Here is a 17,922-nt window from a genome sequence, read left to right on the forward strand (position 1 = left end):
TTGTGTTTTCAGAAAGAAGGGCAAAAATAATCTATAATTTTGTGTTGATAAAAGTTCAATTGGGGGGCACCTGGGTGGCTCAGTCGTTAGGCGTCTGCCTTCAGCTCAGGTCATGATCCCTAGGTCCTGGGATCGAGCCCCACATCGGGCTCCCTGCTCCGTGGGAAGCCTGCTTCTCCCTCTCCCACTCCCCCTTCTTGTGTTCCCTCTCTCGCTGTGTCTCCCTCTGTCAAATAAATAAATAAATAAATCTTTAAAAAAAAGAGTTCAATTGGGATATTCTGTTCAAATTTGTGTACCTTATATTGCAGTAATTTTTTATAGCAGTAATTTTGAAAAGAATTTTATTATACAGAATATATAGAAGAAAATAATCACCCATAGCTCTATCACTTAGAAGTAAGTATTGTAAATATTTTTGTTTATTGACTAAGCATATACAGACATACCCAAATATTTTGTGAAATTGGAATCACACCCTATATGCCATTATGGAATCTCGTCTCCCTGAAAAATATGTTAACACATTTTATTTTTAACCACAGAGAACAAATATTAAATTAAGTGGAAAATGTTTTCTTTTATTTATTGGGAGACCATACATTTGAGGAAAACAATATCAATGCTCTCTCTGGATACCGAGCCCCCAGTTGGAAAATGGCACCACCAGGGTTATCACGCAGGTCCAGGTTAACAGTGGGGTGTTCAGGGTCATGACGGCAGGGACGACTCTATGTCCAGCAATTGTTCTGTATGACATATGCGACATATCACACTGTATTAACACACTACCGTCCTTCTCTCTCAGGGTCCAAAGAGGGGGAGGCAAGTCCTAAAATAGAGAATCAAAAGACGGGAATTAGAGAGGACAAATCCCTCCCAAAGGGATAGGGAAGGGAAGGGATCACAGAACCCAGGGCATTCAGATTCCTGCTGTGCCTCCCACCCGAGTGAAGTTGCTGTAGTTTAAACTACGGGATCAGCCCTGTTATAGAAACTTATGTAAGAGGAGGGTTTACCAAGCCCCCAGAGCACAATGTAGATAAAATCATCTCAGAAAGGAGACTGGGAGGAGGTGGCATAAGTGCATTATAATAATGAAAATACTTTGGGGGAATATTGTAATACCACGAAAATCTATATACAACAAAAAGATGGCCATGGCCCAATTTATGTCCTATGAATTGAAGCTATCATCACTACATTTTTAGTTTGGTAAATGATTTTTATATCCCTTTGGAGTTTGCTGTGATTTTAAGGGCACCCTCCTCACCAGAGTGAACCCATTGTTGTTCTATATGAAGAGGGTTGTAGCTTCAGCACTTGTTCTGGAAATCACCCAAGCTTCCGTCTCCTGCCCTCTCATTTGAGGTTTCTAGTTGGATGTCCCTGGTATCTGTCTTGATAGCTCAAACCTGGGTTCTACCTCAGTAGTGTCTAGCCTCTGGCTGCCTCACCGTGTGACCAACGCTCCCATGATTTTTGAATGTTGAACCAGCCTTGTATATCTGGAATAAATCCCACTCAATCATGATGTATAATTCTTTATATACATTGTTGGATTCAATTTGTTAATATTTTGTGGAGGATTTTTGTATCTATATTCATGAGAGATTTGGTCCACAGTTTTCTTTTCCTATAATATCATTGTCTGGTTTTAGTATTAGGTTAATTCTGGCCTCTTATAATCACCTAGCTACTCTTCATGTATCTGTTAACTACCAAAATTTTCAGATTGTATCCTGGGCCTCAAAAATATTTCACCTTGGCACACTGACCATACATTTCTTAAAGTCAACTACTTTCTAAAACCGTTTCCTCCATAAAAATTGCCCTGGACTAAGTGAAATCAAGATGTTAATTGCTCATAGACATGTCTCACTTATGCAGATAGTCAGTATACTCCATTCATAGTATGTTTTACCATATCACATCAAAATCCAGTGCACATGTACGATACTTTTGCAATATATTACAACTGGGGAAACTGGGCAGAGGGGACACAGGACCCCTCTGAATTATTTTTTTAAAGCGTGTGAATCTATATTTAAAAATTAAAAGTTTAATTAAAAATATAATGCTCTTTTCTTCCTCTCTCTTCCTTTCTCTCTTTAACCACACGATCTTTCTTTTAAATAAATGTGTAAAATTATATATGTAAGAACAAAATCTTTTCCTCTGACTCTTACCTTGATTTCTGTCAAACTTTTCTTTTTTTAATTTTTTTTTAAGATTTTATTTATTTATTTGAAAGAGAGAGAATGAGAGATAGAGAGCACAAGAGGGAAGAGGGTCAGAGGGAGAAGCAGACTCCCCGCCAAGCAGGGAGTCCGATGCGGGACTCGATCCCGGGACTCCAGGATCATGACCTGAGCCGAAGGCAGTCGCTCAACCAACTGAGCCACCCAGGCGCCCTCTGTCAAACTTTTCAATTAATTCTCTTTTTATTGTGGTTTCAGAAAGATAGAGACTACTTTTTTACTGTAAGAACATCCATTGGGTTCTGTAGAAGAAACTCTATAGCATATAATAATTTCCTATTTATTGGGGCACCTGTGTGGCTCAGTCGGTTGAGCATTGACTCTTGGTTTCAGCTCAAGTCTTGATCTCAGGATCATGAGATTGAGCCCCATGTTAGGCTCCAGGCTCAGCACAGAGTCCTCTGGAGATTCTCTCTCCCTCTCCCTTCCACTCTGTCCCTCCCCCACAACCCCTTCTCCTGCTCATGCATGCACACTCTCTCTCATTCTAAAATAAATAAATAAAATCTTTAAAAAATAATAGTAATTTCCCATGTGTCTTGGCTCTTTCTCATGCTATGCTTGGAATACCAGAAGTCCTTCTAGATTACAAAACGAATGTAAGGAAAAGCCAACTAAATCCTTTTCTCACTTCCACGTCCTACTCAATCTAGTCTCTTCTCCCCTATAGTCTAGCAGTTCCTGTGGTCGAACTCCTCAGTCACAGGACTTCACAGACTTCAGAGTGCAGAGATCAAAAGTAGGCTGATAATATGAAAACAAAAGCTGCTCAGAAAGTCAGAAAGCAAAGCACAAATAGGAATTCTACTCATTATATTAAATAAGAATCTAAGGAATTCAAAGCAACTCACGTTAACTGTGATTGAGATGCTGGGACCAATTACTCAAAGAAATACATGTGAATTTCTCATTCTTCTTGCTGGATTTTCTGAGCTAATGTGCTTATTTTAAAATATTATACTCTTGGGGCGCCTGGGTGGCTCAGGTCATGATCCCAGAGTCCTGGGATCCAGCCCTGCATTGGGCTCCCTGCTCAGCAGAGTGCCTGCTTCTCCCTCCCCCTCTAATGCTCCCCCTGCTTGTGCTCTCTCTCTCTCTGTCAAATGAATAAATAAAACCCTTAAATTTTTTAAAATAAAATATTATACTTTCCCTGGAAGTCTGCTTTAAATATCAATACACATATTCTTCAATGAATTAAAAATATCGATTTTCATGGTTACTAAGATCACATCACAGTGAAGAATCCCACGATTTATATGGCCATACCTTTATGTGTTTTTAATTGAAGACTTAATTTTCACCCCTTTGTAAAACTCTAACATTTATTACTAATCTGGGCCATTGTTCCTCTATTATAAGGTCAGATACTTGAAATCATATTAGAAAAGTAGGAAAAAATATTGATGACTTTTTATTTACTTTTTGAAACATTTATTAATAAGGGTAGTTCTTGGGGCACCTGGCTGGCTCAGTAGGTAGAGCATGCAACTCTTGGTCTCAGGGTTGTGAGTTTAAGCCCTACGTTGGGTGTAGAGCTTACCTTTAAAAAAAATTTTTTTTAAATAAAATCTTTAAAAAAAGGGGGGGTGCCTGGGCAGCTCAGTTGTTAAGTGTCTGCCTTCAGCTCAGGTCATGATCCCAGGGTCCTGGGATCGAGCCCCACATCAGGCTCCCTTCTCAGCGGGGAGCGTGCTTCTCCCTCTCCCACTCCCCCTGCTTGTGTTCCCTCTCTCGCTGTGTCTCTCTCTGTCAAATAAATAAAATCTTTAAAAAAAAGTTTTTTTTTTTAAATAAGGTCTCTTCTTATGTGCTGGAGAAGATTATAGTTATGCAATGTTAAATTTAAAAATAAAAATCCCACAAGTAAATGGTGCTGTCATCCACAAAGTGACTGCATTAATATATAATATGTAAGTGGCCTCTTTCTCAAGTTACTCACACAGTCATCACTGTTCACTTTCCCATCTTCCTTGGGAGGGACTTTTCTGTTTTGTCATCGTGGAAGGCATATAGTTTGCTGTCAGATTGGATTCAGACTTAGTTGGATATGGAACTGATATATCAATATTCTAGCATGTGAAAATTCTTTTTATGGGTAGGAAATCTCTTATCTTTGCTGGTTCAGAAAACAGCTCAAAAAATGAGGGATTTTTTTTTTAGTCCTTGTATTACAGTTTTATGATGGAAGCTCTCTACCATGTTGTTACATCTATAAGCACCTCATAAGCTCCATTTTTTTAAAAGATTTTATTTATTTATTTGAGAGAGAGAGCACAAGCAGGGGGAGGGGCAGAGGGAGAAGCAAGCTCCCGGCTGAGCAGGGAGCCCGATGCAGGGCTCTATCCCAGGACCCCAGGATCACGACCCAAGCTGAAGGCAGACGCTCAACTGGCTGAGCCACCCAGGTGCCCCCCATAAGCTCCATTTTGGGCAATTTCAGTTTTCTCTATTTTTTATTATCTATATTCCAGATCAAAACTTGCTGGGTCAAGTGAGGAGATAAATGAACGCATTTTCCAGTTTAGTGCAGGGGTTGGAACGTCCAGAATTGAAGAAAAAAAAAAGAGAGAGAGAAAGAGAGAGAGAGAGAGATGTGATACACAGATCTGTCTTAACATCAAGGAAAGTCATCCCTTCAGCCTGGGTAACATGATCTTGTGCCCATCACCTCACTTCTCAGAACTGAGTTGCATAAAACACTATTTTAATTTGTTTTTATTTGTGAAAATAAGCAACAGAATTTTAGTGGCTGTAATTATTATATTGATGCTATAAACCTCTCAAATGAAATGCCAGAGATGGTGGGGCACCTTTACTCAGGCATAGATCAACATGGCTATGCAAATCAGTACAGGGCCGTAAATCTTGGACTCCAAAGACTAAATAGTGGTGGGTCAAAAAGAAAACACATATTGGGGAAATAAGTATTTATTAACAAGCACTTATTTAAGGCACTTTGGATACAGACAAGGTTGATGATTACATGAGTTAGTTAATTAATTAATTTTAGGCCACTTGGAATATATAAAGACATGTGAAACTCATCCTTGCCATTAAAGACGAAGGATACCTAGTTAGAGATGACAAGACCCACAGCTATGAAAAGATAATGTGTAATGCAAAGCAATAATTGATAAATGCAAACAATGAGTGCTATTGGAGTTCACAGAAGGGACAGATCACTTTCAGACAGATAAACTAGGCCATATTTCATGGAGAATGTGATATTCTATTTGAATATGCAAATTAAAAGATTAAATGTTTGTCAAGTGTCTATTGCATACAATGCCCTCTGCTCAGTTCTGCATGGGAATCAAAGAAATTTATGTCATGGTCTTGCTCTAGAAGAGTTTATAACCTGGTCAAGAAAATGACTTGTAAACACATAAAAAGCCAAATAACAATTAAAGATATATTTCAAGATGATGTTAGAAATGATTACAACAGAAGGTGGTTCATGATTAGTTCTGCTAATTAGTTATGCAGCAAACAATTGCTTTAGACATTAGCAGATGGAGGCACTCACTTTCCTGACCTCTTAACAGCATTTCATAGAACAATTTCCTTTTTCTGTCTTCTAAGACTCCACGTGCACCTGGTCTCCCTGAACTACTCCAATTTCTCTAAACACCAAAGTAGATCAAGGCTCAGCCTGTGCCCCTTTTCTCTCTTTCGTTTACATTCACTCTGTTGAGGATCTGATCTGGTTTCATCCCTTTCAATCCCATCTACATGCTAATGGTTGACAAATGTTTATCTCCAGCCTAGACAATTTCCCTGAAAGTTTGCTTTGCTTATATCCAACTCTCCAGTCAAATTTCTATGTGATCATCTACAAGGCATCTCCAATTTAACATTAGTCCAAAGCTGAGCTCCCAAATTTCCCTTTAAAATTTGCTCTCTTTATAGTCTTTCTCACCTTAGTAGATGGCAGCTCTGTTCTTCCAGATGCTTGGGCAAAAATCCCTGGTGTCATCCTTGACTTTTCTTTCTCTTAAACCCCATATTGGATCTACCAGCAAATTCTATCAGCTCTGCCTTCAAAATTTATTCAGAATTAGACCACTTCTCACCTCTTCCATTACTTCCACCCTGATTCAAGAACCCATCAATAACCACCTAGATTATTACACCTTCCTCATGACCCATCTCTCTTTTTCCCATCTTTGTCGCAATCAAGCAACCAGTATGATTCTTCTAAAAATATCAATCAGATCATGTCCCTTTTCTACTCAAAACCTTCCAGTGGCTTTTCTTCTCATTCTGATTAAACCCAATATTCTTATGATGACCTATGAGGTCCTACACAAGCTGATTCCTCATTCCCTCTGATCTTGCCTATTTCTACATTCTGGCCACCTCTGTGTTCAGTGAATAAGCCAGGAACAGTGTTGTTTCAAGCCCTTTGTTCTTGCTGTTTTCTTTGCCTTGAATGTCCTTCCCCTAGAGAACCTCATGGCTTGCTCCTTCACCTCCGTCATGCCTTCACTCAGTAAAACATTCCTTGACCACCTCACTCTGTCTTATACTAGGTTCTCTCAGAAGCAGATCCAGATAAAAAGCATTTTAGAGCAAGTCATTTATTTGAAAGGTGGTCTCCTGGAATAGCAGTAAAGGAATAAGGACATGAAACAGAAAAGAAAAAAAAAGACAATATAGGTATGTTCAGGAACAGATTGCTTCTGAAACCCAATGGGGCTCATATCCCACTGGGGTCTCTAGGGCACACGCTCTACAGAACCTCAGAGTTGTGACATGTGAAGGGTATTGATCCACCAATTCCTGTTAGACATTGTTTGAAGAATGCTCCTGAGAGTGTTCATTCCTGACACCCTCGACTTCCCTGTGTGTAGACAGAGCAGGAATCTGTGGTCAGAGAAAGCCTTTAGATAGAGAATCAAAGATAGTAGCAGCAGGAAGAGCTTCAGTGTATATTTGGGACGAAGGGGATTTGGGTGAGGCATTCCCAGTGCTGTAGCTTCTCCCAAATTCCCTCTCTCTGCTTGATTTTATCCCTATAGCATTTAACCCTATTTATGTACCATATATTTTACTTATTTATCTCATTTACTTGTCTCCTTTATGAGGCATGGATTTTTGTCTCATTTGTTCACAGCTGTATCCCCAAGACCTAATACAGTGTCTGAGACGTGAGCAGAAATAATAGCTTATGGATTGGTTATGAATGACTTCAGGCTGCGTGAATGGTCTAGGAAGTCCTGGAGAAGGGATAGAATCTATATCAAATAACCACTGGTTAGGCAAAGGCATGGTCAGGAGAGCAATTCGAGAGCTCAAAAGCTGCAGGCCACAAGTTATAAGTGAGCTAGCATGTGGCAAGTGTGAGGACAAGCCATTCCTTTTCATTGGAGCAGATGGTTCTTTTAAAATAAAAATAAATGGAATGAGACAAGGTAGGTCTTGGCCAGACAAAACTGTCAAGCTGAGGAATTTGGGGTCTTTTCTGTAGGCAGCTAGGAGGAACTGAATGTTTTAAAGGAGGGGAGTTCATCATTGTGTTGTAAACCTCATAAAACTTATGTTTATGAAACACTGAAAGAATCAGGCAAGCTGATTTGGGGAACCAGGAATAAAGATGAGTTTAGAAGCTTTTTCAGAAGCACTAAGTGGGATGTGATAGAGTTTTATGGAGTCACACACGCGCACACAAAAAAGGCTCACAGAATGCTGGAAGTAGTGGGGTGAAACTATTGATATCTGAGGTCCAGGCGACACAGGAGTGAACTTGTCATGACTCTGGGGTTTGGAGTCTGGAATTCGGTGGTTCAGTTACTACATGGAGTGCCCAAACACCTGCCCTTTGTGTTTTGACAATATAACTTAAGTGTTTATTCCATACTTTCTTTTTAGAATTTCTAAAGAGTCATAAGATTTACTGGATTTTCAGCTCAGAAGGGCTATTCCTAGCAGTACTATTTGCCATCTGAGCATTTCATATAAAACTCTAAGTAAGAAAGAAGAGCAAACCTGAAGACCACAGCTGACCCCAAGTAATTTCTTTTCTGACTGTCCCTGTGTTAAGGCAAATAAGAGAAACAAAGGCAGGGACCCTTGATCAACTATATTCTTTTATCCAAGGATATCAATAGAAACAATTGACTTTTCTATTAATAGTCAACACAAAGTTTGGAAGGAACTTCTCAATCTACTTCCTTTCTCAGAGGCCTCGGGAATTTCTTAAGTGGGACCACAGTCTCTAGCTTGGCCTTCACTCACCTCTGTCGGCTCTGCTTTTCTTCTTGCACAAGCTGAGTGAGATATCTGTCCCAGAATCCCAACCTACTTTTGTGAAGGGATTGACATCTCTGATAGAGGTCTGTCCACATTCCGTCTTCTGGCCTGGAATGTTTCCGGGTAGTTATCAGGTAAGTTGGCCATTTAGCTGCAAGATTAGTTAAAAGACTTGCTGTCTAGCCGTGATATTTATTCAATTTGTAGTTTGACTCAATTAGCCAGTTTAGAATCTAGTTTCACAGCAGGAAATCTCATACACACAAATCAGTAGTTTTGAGAAACCTGATGAAATAATGGCTAGTTTACCCTGAAAAGCTTTGTAATCTAGAAGCCAACTGTCTAAGTAAATGCCCTAGTAATTAGATAATTATCCTAGCCCTGTGGTTGCCAGGGCCTTCTGCCAACATCCTCTTTTCCACTTGCTGCAATTTCTGTCTCACAAGCCTTTCCTGCTCAATTGCCTCACTAAAAAATAAAACAAGACCTGGTTCTTTCTTCTCAGAATGTCCCCATTGGCTTTCCGCTTCTTATAGGTTTTTACCCATTTTCAGCTTTCCTCCATTCTCCTCTTACTTTTTACAGTTACAGTCTTAGTATCATTTGGTTTATAGGATCCAAGATTATTAATGGGGCAAACTAATCTAGGGAACACACCTAGGTCTCCCCATAATGTTGTGCATGGAAATGCCTTCTAGAAGGGGTGGATGGGACCAGCGTTCTGTAAGACTGAACCAGATGATGTTCAGGGTGGACTTCCTCAGTATGAATTCTAGTTAAGGGCCCAATATTGGACCCTATGTTGAACCTAGATTTACTGCCAAATCATGTCAAATAGAAACACTGAAGTCTTATTGGGGAGGGTATGTGCTACGGTGAGCGCTGTGAATTGTGCAAGACTGTTGAATCACAGATCTGTACTTCTGAAACAAATAACGCAACATATTTTAAGAAAAAAGAAAAAGAAGAAGATAGCAGGAGAGGAAGAATGAAGGGGAGTAAGTCAGAGGGGGAGACGAACCAGGAGAGATGATGGACTCTGAAAAACAAACTGAGGGTTCTAGAGGGGAGGAGGATAGGGGGATGGGTTAGCCTGGTGATGGGTATTAAAGAGGGCACGTTCCGCATGGAGCACTGGGTGTTATGAACAAACAATGAATCATGGAACACTACATCAAAAACTAATGATGTAATATATGGTGATTAACATAACAATAAAAAATTTAAAAAAAGATTTAAATAAAAAAAAAAAAAGAAAGAAACACTGAAGTCTTTTCCAAAAACAATTTCTGGAGAAGCATTTGATGGGTGGCAATCACCATGAGCTACAAAATCAATGCAATTTATTGTCTTCTCTCTTCTACAATTATTGTGTGTGTATAACTTTAAAGTTGTGTGATTTTGATCATCAAATTAGAAGCCTAAAAATATATTTCTAAGTTGAGGTCAGGACAGTAATATCCAATTGAGGGCTTTTAATTCATTGGTTATTAGAAGAAAAACAATGTTTGTAGTTGCTGCTAATATTTGCCAAGACTTTTAAAATCCTTAAGAAATATTAATAACTTTAGCTCCATAGTTATACTTATGAAATTTAGCATATGGAAATAGTCATGTGTGTAAATCAGGTTTTAGCCAGGAAAGCTGCTTCTAATAGTGAAAATGACATTCTATTTAGATTTCAAAGATTTAGTGACTGGTTAAATAAACTAAAGTATTTCTACATAATGTTGACATTAAAAATGGTGCAATTAAGGAAGATTAATGGCATAAAAAGATGTTTCTGTTATACTAAGTTTTAAAAAGGCAAATTTTATTTTATTTAATTTATTTAATTTATTTTTAAAGATTTTATTTTTATTTAGTTTATTTAGCTCCGAGAGAGCTCTGAGAGAGCAGGAGCAGGGGGAGGGGCAAAGGGTGGGAGAAACAGGCTCTCTGCTGAGCAGGAAACCCAACCCTGGCTCAATCCCAGGATCCTGGGATCACGACCTGAGCCAAAGGTAGATGCTTAAATGATTGAGCCACCTAGGGCCCTTAAAAAAAAAGACAAATTTTAAAACATTATTTTAAGTATATAAATCTTTTGTACAGATGCACACATTCAGAGAGAGAAAAACAATTTGGCAGGACATACATCAGAATATCAGTGGTTATTGCTGTGTGGTAGAATTCTAGGTGTTTGTGTTGTCTTTCTTTTACTTATCTGCCCATCTTTTTCTACAATGAACATGAACTACTTTTATGATAATAGTGGGTTTTTTTAAGAGTTTGTTCCTAGACTTCTTTTCAGTGTTCACTTTCAAAGGTGTCCATGGTTGGAGGTCTGAATGACACCTAAGACTGTTTAGTTATTCTTCCCTGTGACTGGGTTTTAGGCTGAGTGTCCCAGGGCTCATTAAACAAAAAACAATAAATAGGCATTTCTCAAGTGTAAACTAAGGGGAAATTTGCCCTCTGTCAGCAAGTTTTCCAGGTATACTAGTAGTCAAACTGAGTACAACAGTTTGTCTTTGTAGATAAAATTAAGTAGAAAGTTATAAAAGATCCACTTAATGTGATATTTTTCACAACCAAATTAGGTGATTTTGATTTTTCTTCTTCACACCACTTTTGATTGTTTTATACTGTACTTGTTATTCAGAGCCCAGTAGAGTGATTATGAGGAACATTTATTGATGGCTCCCACAGAGTAAATACATCATTTGAATTGTAGTGATTAGATTCCATTTAAATGGTCAAACCTCTATTGGGTAACTAGGCATGGGCCCAGTAGTATATTAGATACAGTGGGGTATTCAAATAACTCACAAAACAAATGTCCTGGAGGAGCTCACAGTTTTGACACAGAGACAGATAAATTAATAAATGCCCCGATATATATGGTGGGCTTCAATATCAGCACTGCGTCATACACACCGAGAGTCATGGAAGCAAAGGAGAGGGAGAGGTTAATTTTAAGCAAGAGAGCAGAAACGTTTTCTTAAGAGGAAGTGAGATTTGGGGCTAGAAATAAAGAAAAGTGTATTAGTCCCCTATTAGTTACAGGTAACAAATAAAATTCAAACTAGCTTAAATAAAAAGGCAATTTATTATCTTCTATACTAAGGATTTCTTGCTTATTGCAAGGGAGATCCAGGTTTAGCCTTCCCTCACTCTATTGACTTGATCACAGTCAAACTCTCCACAAAGAGGACTGCTAAAGATAGAAACTTATATACTTAAGGCTAATAATCCAGGCCCTTCTATTTCCTAACAACCATTCACTAAAAATCAGGGAAGATTTCATTTTTTGTTGTTGGAAACTGGAGGGGGAGACGAACCATGACAGACTGTGGACTCTGAGAAACAAACTGAGGGTTCTAGAGGGGAGGGGGGTGGGGGGATGGGTTAGCCTGGTGATGGGTATTAAAGAGGGTACATATTCAATGGAGCACTGGGTGTTATATGCAATGAATCATGGAACACTACATCAAAAAAGTCAATTTAAAAAAAAGTTGGAACTTAAAAAAAAATCAAGGAAGATTCTCATTGGCTCTCCTTGGGAACCTGCCCATCCTGAGCCAATCCCTGTGGCCAGCTAGGTCACATGCCCACCTTGTATAGAATGATATATGGGGCAGGACATCATGACTGACAATTCCACCAGATCAGTTAGAGTTGGGGAGCTATGGCTTCCCCCCAAAAAGCAACAGAAAGAACAGAGAGATGGTCAAAACTACTGGGCAAACACTATCATTACCATCTTCATTTCGGACAGGTAGAATTTTGCAAAGTATTATGAGGGCAAAGCACTTGTGAGCAAAAGAAAGAAAGAAAGGCTAGGATATGAATGTAGGAAAATGCAAGGAATGTTTTGAACACAGTGGGTGCAAGGGGCTTGTGGGGTATAAAGTAATTCTACCCCAGTGATTATAGTCTCTGAATTGATGAAATGTTATAGGTATGTTTTCCTTTACTTAGATATTTATACCTGGGGAGCTTTGCATGCACACAACTATAAACTCAGCATTATTTAATTGTAATGAGAACTTGCATTTGAAGTATATCTTGTGATGAATATGTTTGTAAAGCAAAGAATTAAGTTGCCACCAGAAACACTAACCTTTAATTTTTCTGTTTTGTACATTTGAATTCTTATGCATTTTTGCTTAGGATAATGTATACTTAGACTAAAACTTTTTTTCCAAAAAATAAATTTTTAATCCCTTTAAAAAAATAACCCAACTTAAGGTTTTAGAGCATTGCCTGTTTCTAGTAAATGATTAATAAATGTATATAAATGCTTCTTTGAATTTGTATCAATAATTATAAAGTCATCTATCAATTTTAAAAGCCTATTTGGATCAGACATTTGTTTGTTCCTGGCAAAGCAGTGACTGGATGTGAATTTATATTATGATTCACAGAATCCCCATGGGCCCATGATGAATACAAGCCAATTGATGTTTTAATCCTTTCTGTCCTTCAGAAAGAAATGAAATTAAATGCTACATTTTTATTACTTAGTATTTGCTACATCAAGCTAAGATTAGATAGAATATAGAATTAAATCCTTGCAAAATGAACTTAAAATCTAAATTAGAAAGATATGTAGGATTCTGACCTTGAGAAATTAATTGTAAAAGGGACAACTTAGTGAAGACTCAGGAACAAGACAAAAAAATCCAGAGATGGCAAAATATTCTGTCAGTATTTGCTGGTAATGGACTAAAGTATAAGATTAAAAGATCAATTTCCAGTTCCAACTTTGTCCTGACTTAGTAATTTTGAGCATGGCACCTCTCTTCAGGTGAACTTTCCTATCTTCAAACTTATTCATATCTTAGAGAGAAGCTGCATGCTATATGAAATAATATGAAGCATTTAAACTCCTCAGAATAAAGTTTTCACAACAAAATGAAATAATAATAGGGTACACTGTATCAATTACATCTGCTTTTATCATATAAAGCAAGCAAATCGGGATGAAATTTTTTATGTTAGAAGGATTCATTTCAAAATATGATTTTAAGAAAAATTCAACTGGTACATCTAAAATGAACCAATCTGGAGCCACCTGGGTGGCTCAGCCGGTTGAGCGTACAACTCTTGGTTTCAGCTCACGTTGTGATCTCAGGGTCGTGAGATCAAACCCCACGTCAGACTGCTTAAGGCTCTCTCTCTCTCTGGGTGCCTGAATGGCTCAGTCAGTTAAGCCTCTGCCTTTGGTTTAGGTCATGATCAGAGGGTCCTGGGATCAAGCCCCGCATTGGGCTCCCTGATCAGCAGGGAGCCTGCTTCTCTCCCTCCCTCTGCTCTCTCTCAAATAAATAAATAAAATCTTAAAAAAAAAAAACAACTTTTCCTCTGCTCCTCTCCCCAAAATCTGATTCATATTCAACCTTTGGAAAACATATTTTGCACTATGCAAAAATTATCCCATTACTACTTAATTAATACTCAATGCATAAAGCCATTCCTTAGAATAAATAATGTGTTAAATCAGTGGTACCCAGAAATATGTGACACATCCTTAGCTATTTAAAATTATCATTTAACAAAAGAAGTCATGTAACTGTTATCTGCCCTTTAGATATTTTGTATACTATTAAATACATTTTGTAAAATGGAAATTGAAAGTCTTGAGTATCTATAGATCTCAGACAAAAGAGTCACATGTGCCCTATCCAATTAAAATGACTACTTAAAGGAACATTTAGTGAGCTAATAATGATTGTAAGGTAATAATATAGTATGGGGATATAGATTATTTTAGAAGACATAAAAAGTTTTTTAAATTTAAAATTTTAAATATAAAATTAAATAATACTTAAAATATTGAAATAAACCCACTACAAAGAATCATGTGGTATTTGATTCAAATGAGGCTGGGGCTGGGAGTTTTTTTGAAGACAAGACTGATGATAGGAAGGTGAGGAATTTCCCACGATGGTTGGAAGGAGTGTGGATAGCTAGATCATATTACATAAGAAATAATTGACATAGTCACCAAATTTTAAACAAGGTGGAATGTGAAACAAATGCTTCATGTTTAATAACAGAATATCTTTATCAAAATAATATCTCTGTCTGGTACAGGGCACAACAGATGAGTCAACGCCAAAAATGGATGGGATAAAAAGATGAACAACATGCCTCCTCCCTCCCCCCCTCCCCTCCCCTCACCACAGACGTAGCACACCCAAAGAGACGGATGCTGAGAGATGGATAGGAAAGGAGAAAGACGGAGACGAAATGAGGAGAGACGGATGAAGAAGCTACACTGTTGACTTTCATCTCCAGAATTCCTCCACATCTGCCTCCTCCCCTATATCCCTTGTTTCCAATTCCTCTTTGTTTCTTGGCCTCCTTTTTTAATTCTTAGCTGAACTCCCTGTCCCTCTCACTCCTAAAATGCTGACGTGGTTTGGAACCAGCAACTCTGCTTTGCACCTGTGAAGCTCTTCCGTGACTTGAGTATTGATGATGTGATTATCCACCTATGACCCCACATACAGTAAACCATGGAGAAAGGCACCTATTCCTATTCCCTGTGGTAGCCCAGTGGAGCCTGGACCAATCTGTACATGAGCCCACTAGACACTATTTGATTATGAAAGGAGATCAGACTTAAACTCCAGAGAAAGATTTAGAGGAAGATCCAGCAAAATCAGGGCACGTATCTCACCAAATTCTACTTAGATAGCTTAGGATGGTTGGCCATCCCTCTGCTAATCTTCCAATGTCTAAAACAGAGTTTGGTTTCTATTACAATTCCTGATAAACAGAAGGCCCCCAGGAAATATTTAATGAAAGAGAGACGAATGAATAAATAAAATATTATAAGCACCAGCTCTAAGACCTAAGAATGATTATACTGGTTTTTGAGGGTGTGCATGAAGTTATAAAATATGACGAATCTTTAATTAGTAGAACATGTTTGGTGAAATTTCCATTCATATTTCTTTTAAGAAAAAAAGCAGGAAGCAGCTCAGCACATCTACTTGTCATCACTTTTAGAACATCTGTGGTTCTAAAACAGCTTTGAAAATAGTTACTTGCCTAGAGTAAGGTCTGACTTCTGCTGTATAAGCATTGAAGTGTTCTAAATTCGTACATGCTAGTACATACTCTCATAGATGGCAGTTAATGAAAATATTGATGAGGTGGCTTAAATCTTCTTCACACTCTGGTTTTATAGGAATATGTATATGTACATTTGACTCATTAAAACTTGGTCAAAATAAAGAAAAAAAAGCAGAGGGAACAGATGCAACATCATTTCCCCCCTTTTTTTGCATGAAAAACTGCACATTTACTCTAGAAATCCCAAATAAGAATGTTTACAGGAACAGTCGATGGAAGCAGCATGGGCTGGCATATAAAATGCTTACTGTTTAGCAGGAGAAAACGTCCTAAATACAGTGTGTCTCTCTCCATCAGCTGGTGTTCCCTGTTTGTGTTTCTTCAGATTGATCGGCTGGACGTGGATAGCATGTTTAGCAACATTGAATCCGTGCATCAGATATCAGCCAAGCTGCTGTCATTGTTGGAAGAGGCCACAACAGACGTGGAACCGGCCATGCAAGTAATCGGTATGTTTATTCTCTTCTTGAGTTCTACACTACAACAGGAAATAATATTTTAATAACCTCCCTTTGCTTTGGATTTATGTTTCTGACTCACCAAGCTTACCAGGAGATGCATAAATGCTAAACCTTTCTTCAGGCTCATTGTAATTACACAAATTCTGTATCTGTCTTCAAATGGGTTTCTATCTATTTGCTCAAGTCCCACAGTAACACTAAGCACACCATTTGCTTTTTAATTTTCAATCTTTCAACCTCTTTGCCTTCCAGATGTTCTCTCATTTTGTTTTATGGCTAACACTTACTCAGTCTTTAAAGAATTAAATATTTAAATACTTTAATAGCTTTACTGATTTTAGTCACAGTATTTTTCAGATCTTACGCCTATGAATCCATTGACTTTGGGATTGTAAAATTTTTTGCATGAAGGGTTTTCATAATTTATAAAACACACAGGTTCTACTTTTCCCATGCTTTTCCTTTTTTCCCTATATTATTTGCTTTCCAGATATATTTTTACTCACGGTCATAGATTATTTTCTTACTCTGGTAAGATTTTGGAAAAAAATACAAAGATATCTTCGAGAAAACATTGAGCCAAATTTTTATCCCCTCCATTTCTTGGGTGTTTCAAAGGGAATACTGTACTGTGAACTTTCTGAAGGCAGTTACCTCATTGGAGATACATAGTGCTATGGAGGCTAAGACTTCTTTAAATTTTTTTTGGTTATTTTTCTATTTCAGGTATAACATGCAAAGTATGTTCCCTACAAGAATATTAAAACAAATCAGGAGTACAAGAATAAAACAATGCCACTATCTTCCTGATAAGTAACCACTGTTACCAGTTTGATGTGGATCCTTTCTTTGAGACATATACAGAGACACAAACACACACACCTTATATCTTTATTCACTGTGGCGTAGTTAGTGAAAATCAGGGTTTTAAAAATGAAATTGACCTTGTTTAGTATTTATGGAAGACCCAAAGCTTAATAAGCAAGGCTGATATTAAGCAAAGGTGAATCAACCTATTTGTAGCGTTTTACAGACTGAGAGGTCAGCTCACTCAAAAAGATTCTCCCACAAACAGGTTTAAATTTAATCATTACTTGTGACTGAAAGTCCCTATCACGTTCTGAAAGTTTGTGTTCCCCTAACATTCACATGTTGACACCCTAACCCTCAGTGTAATGGTATTTGTAGGTGAAGCTTTTGAGAGGTAATTTTGGTTTAGATGAAGTCATGAGGCGGTGAGAAAGCGGTCCCCATGATGGGATCAGTGTAAGGAAAGGAAGACAGACCAGAACTCCTTCTCTCCCTCCTCACCATGTGAGGACACAGCAAGAGGGCAGCTATCTGCAAACCAGAAAGGAGGTCCTCACTAGAAACTGAGGCAGGTGGCACCTTAATCTTGGACTTCTCAGCCTCCAGAACTGTGAGAAATCAATGTCTGTTGTTTAAGCCCTTCCTCCCCCCAGTCTATGGCATTTTGTCATGGCAGCCGGAGCTAACATAGTTTCTAATAAGTTGTAAATATAGTTTCTAAAGGAAGGACTCTATTCATTATTACTTTAGTGTGGATTCATTGTCCATTCATTTATTAATTCACTCAATGACTAGTTATTAAGTAGCAGCATGTATAAAGGTACTGTGTGGCATTGTTGGGTATCAAAAGATGAAAGAGATCATCTCTGTCCTTCAAAAGTTTGCCATTGAAAAGCTCCTTGAATTGAAGGTATTTGTGTAATACACCATCAGACTAATTTCTATGCCGCTGCAGTACTTCAGAGGATAAAAAAGAATATTTCTAGATGGGGAAATCACAGAAGGAT

General features: G+C 38.1%; 1 protein-coding gene across 2 annotated transcripts in view; it reads left to right on the top strand.

The window, feature by feature from the left end:
• Window positions 1-17,922, top strand: part of ARHGEF38 (Rho guanine nucleotide exchange factor 38) — a 121,401-nt gene that overhangs the window by 36,853 nt on the left and 66,626 nt on the right. For both annotated transcript variants that reach the window (XM_027599298.1, XM_027599299.1), the window contains exon 3: window positions 15,970-16,093. In XM_027599298.1, coding sequence (XP_027455099.1) covers window positions 15,970-16,093 — 124 coding nt within the window. The remainder of the gene's footprint in view (window positions 1-15,969; window positions 16,094-17,922) is intronic.

Source organism: Zalophus californianus, chromosome 2 (genome assembly GCF_009762305.2).
Source record: "Zalophus californianus isolate mZalCal1 chromosome 2, mZalCal1.pri.v2, whole genome shotgun sequence".
Taxonomy (NCBI): Eukaryota; Metazoa; Chordata; class Mammalia; order Carnivora; family Otariidae; genus Zalophus; species Zalophus californianus.